The sequence below is a fragment of the Bufo bufo genome, chromosome 9 (genome assembly GCF_905171765.1).
Source record: "Bufo bufo chromosome 9, aBufBuf1.1, whole genome shotgun sequence".
Lineage (NCBI taxonomy): Eukaryota > Metazoa > Chordata > Amphibia > Anura > Bufonidae > Bufo > Bufo bufo.
The window spans coordinates 103,175,862-103,194,318 of record NC_053397.1 but is presented as its reverse complement, the minus strand read 5'-3'; the positions used below and the strand labels follow the sequence as shown (position 1 = coordinate 103,194,318).

Genomic DNA, 18,457 nt, shown 5'->3' with positions numbered 1-18,457 from the left:
CACAATTTGCTGAATTGAGACAACCCTTTTAACGGCTTCCTCACTCATTTTTGACTTTGTGGGTCATTGGCTGTCTTTACTGCACTTCTGCTTCCCATATGGAAAATTCCTGCATGGACAGGGTCTTGCACACCTCTGCAGCCAATAACTGACCTCAGCTGTGACTTGTCCCCAAGCAGTTTTACTAGTGGGTCATGTGCCACTTGGGGACACTATTGCAGAAGGCCAGTCATTGGCTGCAGCACACATAACCCCAACCATGTAGGAAGTTTATATGTGAAGAACAGCGAAAACAGCCTGGGACCACGTGTCAGAACCAAGTGGTGGGAGCAGGTAAGTGTAATTCTTAATATTCTTAACCCCTCAATACCTGTAGAGAATTCCCCTTTTAGGGTACAACCACACAACGCGGCCATACTGGGTTTGGGATTTGGCAGTAGGAGCCACAGCTGCATCCTGTTAACGAATTGCTAAATGCTGTGTTCATTGTTGATGGCCACACAGTTTTTTGTTACCACGCAGCCATCAACGGTGAAGATTGAAGAAATGTTGTGGTTCTAATTGGTTAACAGTATACAGGCTCATCCAGTCGTGTGGTACTCTGCAGCATCCAAAGAGTAGCACGTTCTGTGTCATCCTACCCTTATTTTTTTTATCACGACTGCTCCCAGCTGCCCCTCCCCATGGACTAAAAGATATACACCCAAGAACCCCCAAAATATTCTAACCTGATGCCAAATGCGTATCATTGTAGCAATGGGAGTATAAATTTTGTGACGTATAGGGAAAAATGCCTAATGCTAGTAAAGAAAATCTGTCACCAAAATGTTATCTGCCGCTTAAGGCCTCTTTCACACTTGCGTTGTCCGGATCCGGCGTGTACTCCACTTGCCGGAATTACACGCCGGATCCGGAAAAACGCAAGTGTACTGAAAGCATTTGAAGACTGAACCGTCTTCCAAATGCGTTCAGTGTTACTATGGCACCCAGGACGCTATTAAAGTCCTGGTTGCCATAGTAGGAGCGGGGATCGGGGGAGCGGTATACTTACCGTCCGTGCGGCTCCCGGGGCGCTCCAGAGTGACGTCAGAGCGCCCCATGCGCATGGATGACGTGATCCATGTGATCACATGATCCATGCGCTTGGGGCGCCCTGACGTCACTCTGGAGCGCCCCGGGAGTCGCACGGACGGTAAGTATACTGCTCCCCCGCTCCCCACTACACTTTACCATGGCTGCCAGGACTTTAGCGTCCCGGCAGCCATGGTAACCACTCTGAAAAAGCTAAATGTCGGCTCCGGCAATGCGCCGAAACGACGTTTAGCTTAAGGCCGGATCCGGATCAATGCCTTTCAATGGGCATTAATTCCGGATCCGGCCTTGCGGCAAGTGTTCCGGATTTTTGGCCGGAGCAAAAAGCGCAGCATGCTGCGGTATTTTCTCCGGCCAAAAAACGTTCCGTTCCGGAACTGAAGACATCCTGATGCATCCTGAACGGATTTCTCTCCATTCAGAATGCATGGGGATAATCCTGATCAGGATTCTTCCGGCATAGAGCCCCGACGACGGAACTCTATGCCGGAAGACAAGAACGCAAGTGTGAAAGAGCCCTAAAACCAGATACCCCCCACACACCTTGTTTTGCGAAACCCTTAAGAAAATTGCTTTACAGCAGCCCCATGGTCCATAGACACAATGGTCAGGAGGGGACCTCATTGACTTCTATGGGAGAGTTTTCTAGGCATGCTGTGTGACCTGTGCAGAGAACATAGTACAAGGAAAGAATGGGTAAACTCTGACAATCACCTACTGTGACTAGTGGAACATTTTTGTATTTATAGTCAATTGTGTTGCACTGCGACATGCTGTGACGCGACAGTTGCACAAAAATCCGATTATAGATGGATTTTTTGCAACTGTGTTGCAGTCGCAGTGCGACACCTTTTGACTATCATTAAAAAATGTGCGACTTTTCTACTAGAATAAGTCATGTGACGCATGTCGCAGTGTAGCCCTGTCCTTAAAGGGAACCTGTCACCAGTTTTATGGTGTCCTAACGAAGGGCAACATAAATAAGTGATTGATTCTCTCAGCACAATGCTGGGTCACTTTCTTTAATTGACCCAGTCAATCTGCCAACATCTTGTATTGAAAAGCTCCAGCTGATAATGATGAGTCCTGAATATTCATGAGCTCCTGACTATCCCCGCCCACCTGCTACTGAGTGACAGTTTGTTTCCATAGGAATCAGCAGCAGGTGGGCAGGGGAGTGGCTATAGCTCTGAATTAAATATACGCTGGACTCAATGACATCACGCCGGACTCAAATCAGCTCATTAGCATGTTGCATGCGGCATCTTTGTGTGTATATTATGAGATAACCATCTGTCACACCAGTAAGTGAATACATTGAGGTACTTTTTAGTAGTTAATGATTGTATATAATTAGTTAGATTATAATCAAATATCCACATGACAGGTTCCCTTTAAGGCAATCTGTCACCACAACTTTGGACTATTAACTGCAGAAACACAGGAATAGTACTCTAGATGAGGAGTCCAGGCACAATTTTTTTAGTTTCCTACTGCCCCCTGTTACCCCACTGTCAGCACTGCCGTCTGTGTACTGTGTACTTCTGCAGACAGTGGGGCAATGGGGGGCAGTAGGAAAATGAGTGATCCGAACCCCTTATGTGCCGTCTTTCTCTTGTATTACTGCAGATAATGGTCTACAATCGTGGTGACCGATTCCATTTAAACCCCTTTTAGGTAATAGGGGTCCCCTAGTTCCATAAGAAATAGCAAATAGCACCTCTGGCCTCGCCCTACTACACTAGATTGACAGGGGCAGGCAGCGTTGGTCTCCTACTTCCGGCCCTGTCTACCCTGCACCTAGAGGCTAATTAGCATATTATAAAAGTTATATATCTGGAGTAAGGCTTACTTTCACACTTGCGGCAGAGTGCATGCAAACGTACAGCATTTGTAGATGGATCCGGATGCGGGTCAGTCTTACAAATGCATTGCAAGAACGGATTAGTCTCTCCGTATGTCATCCAGAGAAACGGATCTGTTATATATTTTTTTCACATTTTTACTGGTCTGAGCATGCGCAGACCGGAAGGATGGATCCGGCATTGTGGTATTTTTAATACCAGATCCGGCACTAATACATTTCAATGTAAATTAATGCCGGATCCGTCTTTCCGGCAACTGATCCAGAATTTTGGACGGAGGTAATACCGCAGCATGCTTGCTGCGGTATTTCCGCCGTTTAGTGACTGAACTGAAGACATCCTGATGCATCTTGAACGGATTTCTCTCCATTCAGAATGCATGGGGATAAAACTGATCAGTTCTTTTCCGGTATTGAGCCCCTATGACGGAACTCAGTGCCAGAAAAGAAAACCGCTAGTGTGAAAGTACCCTAACAGGGGCATAGATAAAAGTAGGAATAGGCTAGTTAGGTTCAGCTGACATTAGTACATCACTAGTTTAAGTCTAGTTTCCCATACGGTATGTGAGAGGTACATACCGTATGGGAATAAAAGGTTAAGGAACAAAAATAAACCAATGTGGATAAATAGAACTGTAAAGAAAGCAATAAATGACCAAAAGCATATAAATCACTAAAACAGGAGGGTGGCACGGAAGCACTGAAAAACTAGAAGGAAAAAAATAGAACATGTAAAAAACAAATAAAAGCGGCCAAACTAGAGACCGAGAGATTAATTTCCAAAAGAGTAAAACTAACCCTAAAATGTTCTTCAATTATATAAATGTAACTTAAAAAGTATAAATCCGAAGGTGTCGGCCCTTTAAAGAGTAATGAGGGGGGAGTCGCAGAGAGCGACTAGGAGAAAGCAAAGCTGTTGAATATTTTTTTCTCCAATGTATTCACTGAGGAAAATAAACTGTCAGTTGACATGCAAAATATAAAAATTCCCCATTAAGTGTCCTGTCTGACCCAGGAAGAAGTACATCAGCGACTTAAAAAGATTAAAATAGACAAATCGCCAGGACCGGATTGCATCACCCCTGTATCCTAAGGGAATTAAGTAATGTCATAGCCAGACCCTTATTTCTGATATTTGCGGACTCTATACTGACAGGGAATGTCCCACAGGATTGGCACATGGCAAATGTCGTGCCAATATTTAAAAAGGGTCCAAAAACAGAGCCTGGAAACTATAGGCCAGTAAGTTTAACATCTGTTGTGGGCAAACAGTTTGAAGGTTTTCTGAAAGATGCGATCTTAGAGCATCTCAACGGAAATAAGCAAATAACGCCATATCAGCAGGGCTTCGTGAGAGATCGGTCATGCCAAACTAATTTAATCAGTTTCTATGAGGGGGTAAGTTCTAGACTTGACAGCAGCGAATCAATGGATGTCGTATATCTGACACTGTACCACATAAAAGGTTGGTATATAAAATGAGAATGCTCGGACTGGGAGAAAACGTCTGTATGTGGTTAAGTAACTGGCTCAATGATAGAAAACAGAGGGTGGTTATTAACGGTACACACTCAGATTGGGTCACTGTCACTAGTGGAGTACCTCAGGGGTCAGTATTGGGCCCTATTCTCTTCAATATATTTATTAATGATCTTGTAGAAGGCTTGCATAGTAAAGTATCAATTTTCACAGATGACACTAAACTGTGTAAAGTAATTAACACTGAAGAGGACAATATACTACTACAGAGGGATCTGGATAGATTGGAGGCTTGGGCAGATAAGTGGCAGATGAGGTTTAACACTGATAAATGTAAAGTTATGCACATGGGAAGGAATAATGCAAGTCACCCGTACATACTAAATGGTAAAACACTTGGTAACACTGACATGAAAAAGGATCTAGGAATTTTAATAAACAGCAAACTAAGCTGCAAAAACCAGTGTCAGGCAGCTGCTGCCAAGGCCAATAAGATAATGGGTTGCATCAGAAGGGGCATAGATGCCCGTGGTAAGAACATAGTCCTACCACTTTACAAATCGCTAGTCAGACCAGACATGGAGTACTGTGTACAGTTCTGGGCTCCTGTAAACAAGGCAGACATGGCAGAGCTGGAGAGGGTCCAGAGGAGGGCAACTAAAGTAATAATTGGAATGGGGCAACTACAGTACCCTGAAAGATTATCAAAATTAGGGTTATTCACTTTAGAAAAAAGACTGAGGGGAGATCTAATTACTATGTATAAATATATCAGGGGTCAGTAGAGAGATCTATCCCATCATCTATTTATCCCCTGGACTGTGACTGTGACGAGGGGACATCCTCTGCGTTTGGAGGAAAGAAGGTTTGTACCCAAACATAGAAGAGGATTCTGTACGGTAAGAGCAGTGAGACTATGGAACTCTCTGCCTGAGGAGGTGGTGATGGTGAGTACAATAAAGGTAACAAGTCCAGCAAGGATGATATTAATGGATAAATAAGGGTAAATAATTAATAAGGTAAATCCTGCAACAGGAAAACCCTTTGAAGTAGATAAATAATGTTTATAAGAGGAATGACGAACTAAACTAAATAGTTACCCAGGTAGAACCATACTAGGCTAAGTAGGTCTGGCCAATGGGTGGGGAAGGTGTCCCTATACTGCTACCCTAGTCTAAGACCTCCGCCCAGGGACGACCCCTGGTGGTGGGGACTCCCTGTCCTCGAACCTGGCCTAAACTCCTGTCTGGCCCTGACAGGAGGTGAAAAGCTTGGTGTGGGAGTGGTCTACCGTGGGATAACTATCAATCACACAAAAAATAGGGAAAAGGTGCCCGCTGTATACAGCCCTCGTGACAAGGTGCCAGGAGGTACAGGGTGCACCAAGACAGATAAAAACACATACGAAACACAAAAACGCACAACGAGAACACTCACAAAGTGGGATCATCAGGGGGTGATAGAGGGTGAGTATACGATGATATTCAAATACCTGAAGGTAAAACAAGTATAAAGGTCAGACAAGCCCAGTTGGGGAAAAGTCAGACAGGCCCAATTGGGCACCAATGCGTTATGCAATTTTAGAATCAGACCCAACCTTAAGATGAAGGTAACTAGATACATGAATGGATAGACGCCGGATGGCAGAGTACATACGGTCTGTTGAGCAGTATGTGATGGACACGCAGAGTGCACCGGCCCCTGTAGAGAAAGGGGAGACACATATATATATATATATATATATATATATATATGTATATGTAGACATATTGTGCAGTGCATGTGCATAATATGGCCATTAATGAAGGTTACCTTAATTAGGGGATGAATGGCTGGCAATTTAACAGTGCCAAAATTCCAGTGTAATCACACTGGGTGGATGCCATTTAGAACCTAGAGTGTGAATAAAAAAGCCTAATGAACCTTCCTGTGGGCCAAATTACTGTAGTGGAGAACATGCAGAAGATTAGTACTTACATCAAGGAGCCATCCAGCAGGGGTAGCACGGTTACTTTATATGCCCCTCCCTAAGATTACCAGGGCGTTACTCGCACCTGGTCTCAGTAAGCTACCTAGCTAGTGCGGCGGCTGAACACGTGCATGCGTTCCAAAGTGGAACGCATGCAGAGATGCGTACTTCCGGGTAGACGCCGGCCGGATATCCGGTCAGTGGAACGCATGCAGGCCGGTGAATGGAACGCAAGCGTCGCAATCGACTAGCATACCTCCTGAGCGATGTGCGGGGGGTGGAGGCGTGTCAAGTCCAGGGTAGGCGTACCCAGAGGACCAAATGAGTGATAGAGCTGAATTAAAACAGCTACCGCCGCAAAAAATGGTAAAGCAGAGTGGAGGAACACACTAGAGAGGGGGGAAGAGGGATAGAGTGCTAAATAGCATAGTTCAATGGGTCTCTGATAAATAAGGCCCCTTACAGATAACAAGGAGGCACATAATAAGGTATGGACAGATAGAGGTCCACCGAAGAGGATACTACATTCGAGTACAATAAAGGAATTCAAGAGGGGCCTGGATGTATTTCTGGAGCGTAATAATATTACAGGCTATAGCTACTAGAGAGGGGTCGTTGATCCAGGGAGTTATTCTGATTCCCTGATTGGAGTCGGGAAGGAATTTTTTATTCCCCTAAAGTGGGGAAAATTGGCTTCTACCTCAGTTTTTTTTTTTACCTTCCTCTGAATCAACTTGGAGGATGACAGGCCGAACTGGATGGACAAATGTCTTTTTTCGGCCTTATGTACTATGTTACACTAGCGGCAGGGTCTGATCAACTTTAGTGTAAATGTAGCACTGACTACACAGTGCATTGCAATAGATGCAATGCACTGTATATGCATCAGGCCTACTGGATCTTCAAGATCCAAATGGGTCTTAATAAAAAAAAAATATCTTTTCTCATTCGTTCATTTAGAAGTCATGACAAAATAAAAAAACTACACATGATTGCTATTGCCGCGTTCATAACTACCTGATCTATAAAAGTATCATGTTACTAATCCCACCCGGTGAACGCTGTAAAAAACACTACCGGAATTGCTGTTTTTGTCACCTCAGCGGCACAAAAAATAAATAACAAGTGATCAAAAAGACATATGTACCACAAAATGATACCAATAAAAACCCGTCCAGCAAAAAAACAACCCCCCCCCCCCCCATACAGCTATATTGGTGAAAAATATCATTTATTTTTAACATAAAAGGGATTTTATGCTGAAAAAGTAGTAAAACATAAAAAAACTATATAAATTTGGTATTGACACAACTGTATGAACCCACAAAATAAGATCATCATATAATATTTACCACAAGAGGAACGCCATAAAAGACAGAATTGTCATTTTTGCCCACTTCACCTCCACAAAAAATGGTAAAAGTGATCAAAAAGACACATGTAAAAAAAAAAGATACCAATAAAAACTACAGCCCATCCTGCAAAAAACAATCCCACATACAGCTATATTGGTGAAAAAATAAAAATGTTATGGGCCCTACACTAATATCAGCAAATTACATGTTCTTACCTTCTGAATGCTGCCTTGCCCCCAAACAGCGGTTTACGACCACATATATGGGGTTGCCGTATTCAGAAAAAAATGCATAACAAATTGTGGGGTGCATTTTCTCCTGTTACTCCTTGTGAAAATGGAAAATTGGGGTTAAAGCAACTTCATGTTGGAAATAAAAGAATAATTTTCATTTTTGCAGCCATGTGTTTCTAAATTCTATGAAACGCTTGTTGGGTCAAAGCATTCGCCCCTAGATTTATTCTTGAGGAGTGTCAAATGTGACATGGCACCTGAAAACCATTCCAGCTAAATCTGCCCTCCGTTAACCATATGGCGCTCCTTTCCCTCTGCACCCTGCCGTGTGCCCATAAAGCAGTTTACAACCACATATGGGGGGGTTTCTGTAACTGCAGAATCAGGGTAATAAATATTGTAGTTTCTTTGGCAGATAACTCTTGCTGTGTTACAGGAAAATTGGATATAAATTGAAAATCTGAACAAAAGATTTTCCCTCCAATTTGCTTTAATTCTTGTGGAAAACCTAAAGGGTTAATAAAGTTTGTAAAATCAGTTTTGAAAAACTTGAGGGGTGTAGTTTCTAAAATGGGTTGGTTTTTACTATGCAAGTCCCACAAAGTGATTCCATAACTAAACTGGTCCTCAAAAAAGTGGGTTTTGGAAATTTTCTTAAAATTTGCTTAGAGACTTCTAAGCCTTCTAATTTCCTAAAAAAATAAAATGACATTTACAAAATGATGCCAACATAAAGTAGTCATATGGGGAATGTAAAGTAATAACTTTTTCATGAAGTATCACGGTCTTAAAAGCAGAGACATTCTAATTTTGAAAATAGCTTTTTTTTAAAGCAGATTTTCTGCAAATTTTGGATTTTTTTTTTTATGCATAAAGGTAAAACACACCCAACTCAAATTCACCACTAACATGAAGTACAATGTGTCACGAGAAAACAGTCTTGGAACGGCTTGGATAAGTAAATGCGTTCCAAAGTTATTACCACATAAAGTGACATGTCAGATTAGAAAAATGGGGCTCCAGCATTTTATACAAACTGTCGTTTGAAGGGGATAATACCCTTTATGTTTGTTTGTTTGTTTGTTTGTTGTGTAAAAAATAACCAAATTCTTTTCTCCCTGCCCCCATCTAGTATCACAAGCCAGACCACCACCCAACCAAAAGAAAGGTAGGAAGAAGCACATTTGTAGACCTTTATTACTGCAACTAAATGATCACGTCCGAATTAATTTTTCCACCGTTGTGCAGGTTCAAGAACACCCATTATTATTATTCCAGCGGCTACCACCTCTCTAATAACCATGCTAAATTCAAAAGATCTCTTGCAGGATCTGAAGTAAGTAATTCTTCCTGAAAATGATGTAGTTAGTTCCATTAATCAGTTTGATAGATATCTATAAAGTAAAAACGGAGTAGTAGCGTTCTAGTTACTGCCGTGTGATCTTTCCATCTTCACTTCTAAGGCTCTGGGCACTTGGGCACTTCTCTACCGTGTCCGAGTCTTCTGAAAAACCGTATTCTCCAGACATGACAGATGTGTCAGTGCATTATGTATTTAAAGTGTGACGTCAGGATATTTGGTCTTATAAAGGAAACCCTTTTACAAATCATCAATGCACAATTACATAACAAAAAAGCTCAAAATTGTATTATAGGGGTATCCCAGGATATTAATGTTGATGGCCTATTCTTGGGGTAGGCTGTCATCAGATCATCGGGGTCCCTTGAGGGCTGAAACTACACAGCTCTGTCCTTTGTGCAGTGGATGGTGCTTGTAACTGCAGCACTGATCCCATTCATTGCAGTGGGAGCAGCGCTACTGTTACTACACAATGGATGGAGCCGTGTAGTTCCAGTGCTGGAGTTACTCAAACAGCTGGTCAGCATGGTGTCTGACCCCTGCTGATTGGATATAGATGCTAATTTCTAGATTAAGGTGACCTTTTTTTCACATTTTTACAGGCCACCTATAGATACCATCTGTATTAAATATAAAGAGCTTTGTACGTACTTTACTTTAGTTGTCTTTTAAGATATCCGCACTGAAGACTGAAGAGTGACTGCAGCTGTAGGCTATAGTGCAAACTGTGATTTAGGACCCATACAAGCTGCGTCAGACTGAGGTTCCATTGGCCCAATATCCTCAATAAAATCTAATAGATTTAGATTTTTGGTCCCAGTGGCAAGTTATTGGCATCAAATGTGTTTGTTTTTTTTTATAGGTTGGATTTTGGGGTCCACTTATTGAATAGAATAGTTTTGAACAGACGGACTCCTCTACTATAGGCCACTTGCATGACGTTTTCTGCTGTCCTTGCTCTAGAACTGAAGCTGGAGTAGATTTCTGGTGTAACGTGGACCAGTTTCCTTGCACACATTGTTAAATGCGCCATACACAGCGCTCCTCTCTACAGCCTACCGCCTCCTGCCCGCTATTTGAAAAAGTGGCAAGGGCATCAGAAAAAACTGTCTCATATTTTGTTGCTAAATGGCACATGTAAGAAATATGCAACTTTTTTTCTATGCAATAAGATGTAGACCAGAAGAACATGACCTCCAGTGTCTAGAACAGGGGTCAGCAGCCTTAGGCAATCCAGATGTGGTGAAACTACAACTCCCAGCATACTTTATTCACTTCTATGGATGTGGGCATGCTGGAGGTGTAGTTCCACCACACCTGGAGTGCTGGAGGTTGTTGACAAAATGCTGTACTATGTGTCAACTTTATTGAAGGCATAAAACATTATTGGTGCCAAAAATTCATGCAGACTTCCCCCGAGCAGTTAGATGGAACGGAAAGTGTTACATGTCTAAGCTGTGCCAGATGTATTTAGCGATGTGCAGCACCAGATTTAGTGACTTGTCATTTCATGTACCATATTCTTCTATGGATCTCCTGCAGACACTGCCATTTATATTAAACACTTGTATTTTATTTAAAAAGGTTTGTTTCATCAGACGAAAAGAAGAAGCAGGGCTGTCAGAGAGAAAATGAGGTTCTAATTCAGAGAAGAAAGGACCAAATGCAGCCTGGTGGTACAAGTATAAGTGTAACTGTACCCTACAGGGTGATAGATCAGCCACTGAAGCTGCTGCCGCAGGACTGGTAGGTTGGCCCCATTCTGCTACATTTACCCTTCACAAAGGGGATTTTTCTTGGGAAGGGTCTTTTAGCACTTTCACTGCTTTGACAATGTTCACACTTTTTACTTTACTACCACCTGAGTTATAAACTACAAAAATACCTCATAACCATATTTAAACGTATTACTAAAATTCAACACCGCATCCTAGCGTAATGTTTTATTAATAAATGCATAAAAATGTGTTTGTGGGTAAACATGTTGGCAGCGCTAGAGACATTCAACTCCTAAGAGTGTCATTACAGTGGTCCTTCAAGATAGAAGATAGAATTCTGACATATATGGTCTTTGCTGGCTTGGCACGCTAGTGCTTGGGGGCCATGCTGCCACCTGCTAGTGGCTGTCTGCCAACATGCTCCTGATGAACCACTCCCTCGGCCTGATTATGCTATGTCAGCTCAGTCAAAATTCTAATTTTGAGCATCGTGGTAGCTGTACTGTCAGTTGCAATACAGCCTAGCCTTTGCTTTTTTCAGGAAGGACTTCACTACTTCACTATGAACTCACACCTCGTCACCTACTCAATCTGTGAAAGTAGACTCCAAACCATCAAAGCCATATCACTGGAAAAACACCTGTAATGGTTGTGTAGTATCTCTGTTACAGTACAGTGCGGTACTATATAACCTGTACTGCCCCCTGCCTGTACCAGAATGAGCTGCTCCTTTGGATGTTAAAGGCGGCTCTATTTTATTCTTCTGGTATACGGTGTCCTGTACAGGGCCCTGAAGAAGCTTCCGCACAAACTTCCAGCATCTATTCCATACTGTTGTATGTAAGAACTGGCTTTATCCATTGTAGTTAACTGTTAATTTGTCATAAATCTTAATTTTCTTTCATCTCAGGATGACATTTTGGGCTTTGGAACAAATTACTAGGTTTCCATATATTTAATCAGGTTACATTGGTTTCGACGTACAGAGGTTGTCCTAGAACCAATCGGTATAGTAACCTGAGGGACCACTATATAGTGTCAGTAACATTTGAGTCATGCAGTTAACAAGTGGGCTGATAAGGCACATGGTTGTCCCATATGTGGAGCAGTTGGAGAATGCATATCTTTTATCTCCTGACAAACGCCTTTCCTCTTGCTCTAACATGCAGTCTTCCACCGCCCACGGTTCTCCTTGGGGCTCGTTCAGCCAGGTGGTGGTCCCTTTTGGGTGCTTTTAAAGTGTAGAACAGATTGCACCCAGACTGATTGTTGACCCTTTATAGTCAGTGGGCCATTTCACGTATGCGATTGTCCTTGGAGAGAAAATAACAGCATGCATCAGCCAGCTCTTATTTTCCCAAAAGACTCACTCTTTTGAAGTGACTGGGTCTACAATTAAAATGGGCCACACATGGACAACGGTTGTGAGGTCCATTTAACCCTTTAAGGCCCGGAGTTTTTTTTGCCTTGCCTTCCCAGAGCCATAACTTTATTTGTCTGTTCACATAGCCATATGAGGGCTTGTTTTTTGCGGGACAAGTTGTACTTTCCAACGCAACCATTATTGCATATAATGTAGTGGGAAGCGAGAAAAAATTCACTTTTTTTCTTTTTTTTTTGTCTTCTCCACGATGTGCAATAAAACTGACTGGTTACTTTTATTCTACAGGTCAGTACGAATCCGGCAATACCTTTTTACATGTATAGTTTTTCTTGCATTTTGATAAAAAAAAAATGTTTTTTACCCCTCTAACTTTTTTGTCGTGTACGGAGCTCTATGGGGGCTCTTTATTTGCGGGGCGATCTAAACTTTTCATTGATACCATTCTAGGTTGTGTATGACTTTTTGATCACTTTTTTTATTAAAAAAAAAATTGGTAGAAAATGAAGCGTCCAAAAACGACAAATCAGCCATTTGGACGCTTTTTTCTGCTTTGCTGTTTGCCGTATGGGGAATATATTATTATACTATGGGCGTTTTCTCACATCACAACACCCATGATGTGTATTTTTTTTAGTTTTTATTTTTATTTTGGGAAAAGGGGGGTGATTTGAATTATTTTATTTTTTTACACTTTTTTATAGTTCCCATAGGGAACTATAACATGCAATCATCTGATTGCTATTCTTGTAGACTCCAATGCACTTGCATTGGAATCTATGATAATTTCACTGCTTTCCTATGGAGCCCTATTACAGGCAAGGGCTCCATAGGAAATACTATGCAGCAGCCTCCTGTCATTCATAAAGACAGAGGCTGCTGCATACACGCTCTGGCTCCTCCGATCGCCGCACGGGCAAGCCGGAACATAACCGAAAGTGCGCACTTTTGGTTTCCGCGCAATCAGATGCCGTGGTCAAAATTGACTACTGCATCTGAGGGGTTATATGGTGTCTGCTAAAAGCAGGCGGCCACCCGTGGATATGGCGTCTGCAGCGGGCAGGAACGGGCGCCATCTTTAAACACCTGCCCAGTGCTGTACATGTACGGTGCTGGGCGTGAAGAGGTTAAAAATTTGTTTGCGCTTCTTTGATATGGGAAGCATGGTGGCTCAGAACTGGTGCCTTGCAGAACTCTGCTCCTTAGAGAAAGGAGAACATCTGCATGGTGTTTGTATGTTCTCCCCGTGTTTGCGTGCTTTTCCTCCTGGTCCTCCAGTTTCCTCCCACACTCCACAAAGTAATTGACACTGAAGAGGACCGTACACTGTTACAGATGGATCTGGATAGATTGGAGTACTGTGTACAGTTCTGGGCTCCTGTGAACAAGGCAGACATAGCAGAGCTGGAGAGGGTTCAGAGGAGGGCAACTAAAGTAATAACTGGAATGGGGGTACTACAGTACCCTGAGAGACTATCAACATTAGGGTTATTCACTTTAGAAAAAAGACGACTGAGGGGAGATCTGATAACTATGTATAAATATATCAGGGGTCAGTACAGAGATCTCTCCCATCATCTATTTATCACCAGGACAATGACTGACAAGGGAATTCTGGGGAAAATTGGCTACTACCTTAGTTTTTTATTTTCCTTCCTCTGGATCAACTTGCAGGACAACAGGCCGAACTGGATGGACAAATGTCTTTTTTCGGCCTTATGTACTATGTTTTAAGTAAAAAATAAACGCCCCTTTCCCCTGATTTTATAAATAGAAACAAAAAAAGAAAAGACACACATATTGGGTGTCGCCGCGTCCGTAAAGACCGGCTCTATAAATATATATCACATGATCCACCCCGTCTGATAAACACTGTAAAAAAAAAAAAAAAAAAAGCTATTTTTGTCACCTTACATCACAAAAAGTGCAACACCAAACGATCAAAAAGGCGGATGCCCCCCAAAATGGTACCAATCAAGCGGTCACCTCATCCCGCAAATAATGAGACCCTACCTAAGACAATTGCTAAAAAATAAATAAAATAAAAAACTTTAGCTTTCAGAACATGGAGACACTAAAACATAATTTTTTTTTGGTTTCAAAAATGCAATTGTGTTAAAGTGAAATAAAAAAAAATGTAGATATGTTAGATATCACAGTGTCCGTAACAACCTGCTCTACAAAAATATCACATGACCCAACTCCTCAGGTGAACACCGTAAAAAAAATAACTTAAAAACAGTGGCAATTTTTTTTGTCACCTAACATCATTTAAAGTGCTATCAAAAAGGCGTATGCCCCCCAAAATAGAACTAATCAAACAGTCATCTCATCCGCAAAACATGAGCACCTACCCGAGACAATTGGTCAAAAAATAAAAAAGCTATGGCTCTAAGACTATGGAGACACTAAAACATAATTATTTTTTTGTTTCAAAAATGCTATTATTGTGCAAAACTTGGATAAATAAGAAAAAGTATTCATATTAGGTATTGCCACGTTCGTAACGACCGGCTCTATAAAAATATCACATGACCTAACGCCTCAGGTGAACGCTGTAAAAAAAAATTTTTATGCAAACTGTGCCAAAACGACCAATTTTTTTTTTTGGTCCCCTTGCTTCATAAAGTGTAATAATGAGTGATCAAAAAAATCATATGTACCCAAATATGGTACCAATAAAAACATCAACTCTTGCTGCAAAAGAGCCCCTGTACAAGATGATTGGCAGAAAAATAAAAAAAATGGCGTTCAGAAAATGGATACACAAAAACATTTTTTTTTTAAAAATGCTTTATTATGTAAAACTGAAACAAAGTAGACATATTTGATTATCACCGCATCCGTAACAACCTGTCAGATGAACGTTGTAAAAAATAGTGCCAAAACAGCCATTTTTTGGTTACCTTGCCTCACAAAAAAACGTAATATAGAGCGATTAAAAATCATATTTACCCCAAAATAGTACTAACAAAAAGTCACCTTATCCCCTAGTTTCCAAAATTGGGTCACTTTTGGGAGTTTCTAATGTAGGGGTGCATCAGGGGGGCTTCAAATGGGACTTGGTGTCTAAAAACCAGTCCAGCAAAATCTGCCTTCCAAAAACCATGCGGCAGTCATTTCTTTCTGCGCCCTGCCATGTCCCCTTGCATCGGTTTACGACCACATGTGGGTTGTTTCTGTAAACTTCAGGATAATAAATGTTGAGTTTTGTTTGGCTGTTAACCCTCGATGTGTTAAAAAAAATTGATTAAAATGGAAAATCTGCCAAAAAAGTGAAATTTTGACATTTTATCTCCATTTTCGCTATAATTCTTGTGGAGCACCTAAAGGGTTAGCAAAGTTTGTAAAATCAGTTTTGAGTAACTTGAGGGGTGTAGTTTCTATAATGGGGTCATTTATGGGGGGTTTCCACTATGTAAGCCCCACAAAGTGACTTCAGGCCTGAACTGGTCCTTAAAAAGTGTGATTTGGAAATTTTCTTAAACATTTTTATAATTGCTTCTAAAATTTTAAGCCTTCTAACATCCCCAAAAACTAAAATGACATTTACAAAATGTTGCAAACATAAAGTAGACATATGGGGAATGTTAAGTCATAAATATTTTGAGGTATCACTTTCTGTTTTAAAAGCAGATAAATAGAAATTTAGAAAATTGCAAATTGTTCAAGATTTTTGGTAAATTTGGGATTTTTTCATAAATAAAGGTGAACTATATTGACTCAAATTTATGACTATCATGAAGTACAATGTGTCACGAGAAAACTGTCTCGGAACGGCTTGGATAAGTAAAAGCGTTCCAAAGCTATTACCACATAAAGTGACACATGTCAGATTTGCAAAAAATGGCCTGGGCAGGAAGGTGAAAACTGGCCTGGGGTAGAAGGGGTTAAAATTAAAGCTACATCTACAGTATTAATGTTTTAAAATAGAAGTGCTGCAATTATATAAAAACCTATTGATACTTTGTGTTTTGCTTATTGACTTTTGGGGTGAAAATGACAAAATAATAGCAAGTTTCACTATTCTGCATGGAACCATAATAGACGGCAAACATTTCATTGACATTTGTACTTGATATGTATTGTTTGTGCAGGTCAGTTATGTGGACTATGGCTTCTCTGGGCTGTATATTGTGTAACAAAGCTCTTCTCTTTCTCTAGGGACCGTGTGGTAGCAGTGTTCGTTCAAGGTCCTGCTTGGCAGTTTAAAGGCTGGCCTTGGCTCTTGCCCGATGGATCTCCTGTAGATATCTTTGCGAAAAGTATGTATATTTGATGAATTCATAACAATTACTGGCTAGAAGGCACTTTAAAAAATGGATGCTGTGTCTGGTACATTCTGATGTCATATGCAAAAGAGTTTTTCTGATGAGAGAACCCCTTTAATTTGTTTACCACTGTAAATTTATGACTAAAGCAAAGGTGTCATCAGTACACATTAGACATTGTATGTATCAAAACTGGTTCAAAGGAAAATCGCAACCAATTAGATTGATCCTCTCCTTTTCCAAAAGAGCTCTGAATAATGAAAGGTGCATTCTAATTGGTAATTATGGGCAACTAAGCAGTTTTGCTAAATCTCCACTATTGTCTATTAAAGCGGTCTTCAAGCAGTAGTGAATGGTACTCATACAGAGCAATCAGCCCTCATGTTTCATTTTCCCATCAAACCAGGACCTCCATCTGGAGCCTGACCGGCCAGAAAATGGAGATGTTTGGGCTTTAACCTTAGTTGTAGTTCATCTAAACATTAGCACTTCACAAATAATGGGTAGCTTAATAAAACTTAACGTTTAATAATCTCGTTTAAAATAATAGGCCCGTAAAGTTAAAAATTGTTGCATTGAAAACCGCTATAGACTGCATACGTATTTTCCTGCAGAGTGATCAATAAGAGAGGGACCCGATATAGGGATAGTGGTAAATGATAGAAAGAGAAGAAGTGTTTAGACAGAGGGACACAGTGCTGGGTCTCACACCCTAGGTGTCCCTAATTCTGCCTATGTCGACTTCTCACTTTCAAGCCCTAAAACATCCCTCTATTAGTTTTAGACTGCCCAGCTTCGTCAGACAGATATGAAAGGGTCCAGCCACTCCTCATGCCACTGGTAGTCACATATATGAACAACTAGCCAAAAGTAGAATTTGCAACACCCTGTTCCTGCCTGACTTGATCAGACATACAGTCCTGATCAAAAGTTTAAGACCACTTGAAAAATGGCAAAAAATCATATTTAGCATGGCTGGATCTTAACAAGGTTCTAAGTAGAGCTTCAACATGCAACAAGAAGAAATGGGAGTGAGACAAAACATTTTTTGAGCATTCAATTTAATGAAAACGGATAAACTGAAACAGGCTGTTTTTCAGCTGATCAAAGGTTTAGGACCACACCTCCAAAAAAAAACTAAGGCTACTTTCACACTGGCGTTTCTGGGTCCGCCTGTGAGATCCGTTTCAAGGCTTTTACAAGCGGCCCAAAACGGATCAGTTCAACCCCAATGCATTCTGAATGGATAAGGATCCGTTCAGAATGCATCAGTTTGCCTCCGTTCAGCCTCCATTCCGCTCTGGAGGCGGACACCAAAACGCTGCTTGCAGCGTTTTGGTGTCCGTCTGACGAAACTGAGCCAAACGTATCCGTTCTGACCTACGGATACAAGCGTTTGCATTATAGGTGCGGATCAGTCTGTGCAAATACCAGACGGATCCGCACCTAAACGCAGGTGTGAAAGTAGTGCCTAACTCAAAACAGAAATCCAACTTCCAAAGATGATCTCAGTAATGAGTAGCTAAGCCGTTATTGTTTCACTTCAAAAATTCGTTTCGGCATGCTTGATGCATGCGTTTCCATGAGGTGAGTGGGAACATTTCTCCAAGTGGTGAAGACAGCCGCACGAAGGCCATCTACTGTCTGGAACTGTTGTCCATTTTTGTAAACTTCCCTTGCCATCCATTCCCAAAGGTTCTCAATTGGATTTAGATCAGGGGAACACGCAGGATGG

General features: G+C 41.3%; 1 protein-coding gene across 1 annotated transcript in view; it reads left to right on the top strand.

Annotated features, from left to right (window-relative positions):
- Nucleotides 1-18,457, top strand: part of CDC73 (cell division cycle 73) — a 159,451-nt gene that overhangs the window by 128,453 nt on the left and 12,541 nt on the right. The window contains exons 12-15 of the mRNA XM_040406873.1: nucleotides 9,125-9,160; nucleotides 9,241-9,328; nucleotides 10,937-11,098; nucleotides 16,616-16,716. Of these exons, the coding sequence (XP_040262807.1) occupies nucleotides 9,125-9,160; nucleotides 9,241-9,328; nucleotides 10,937-11,098; nucleotides 16,616-16,716 (387 nt within the window). The remainder of the gene's footprint in view (nucleotides 1-9,124; nucleotides 9,161-9,240; nucleotides 9,329-10,936; nucleotides 11,099-16,615; nucleotides 16,717-18,457) is intronic.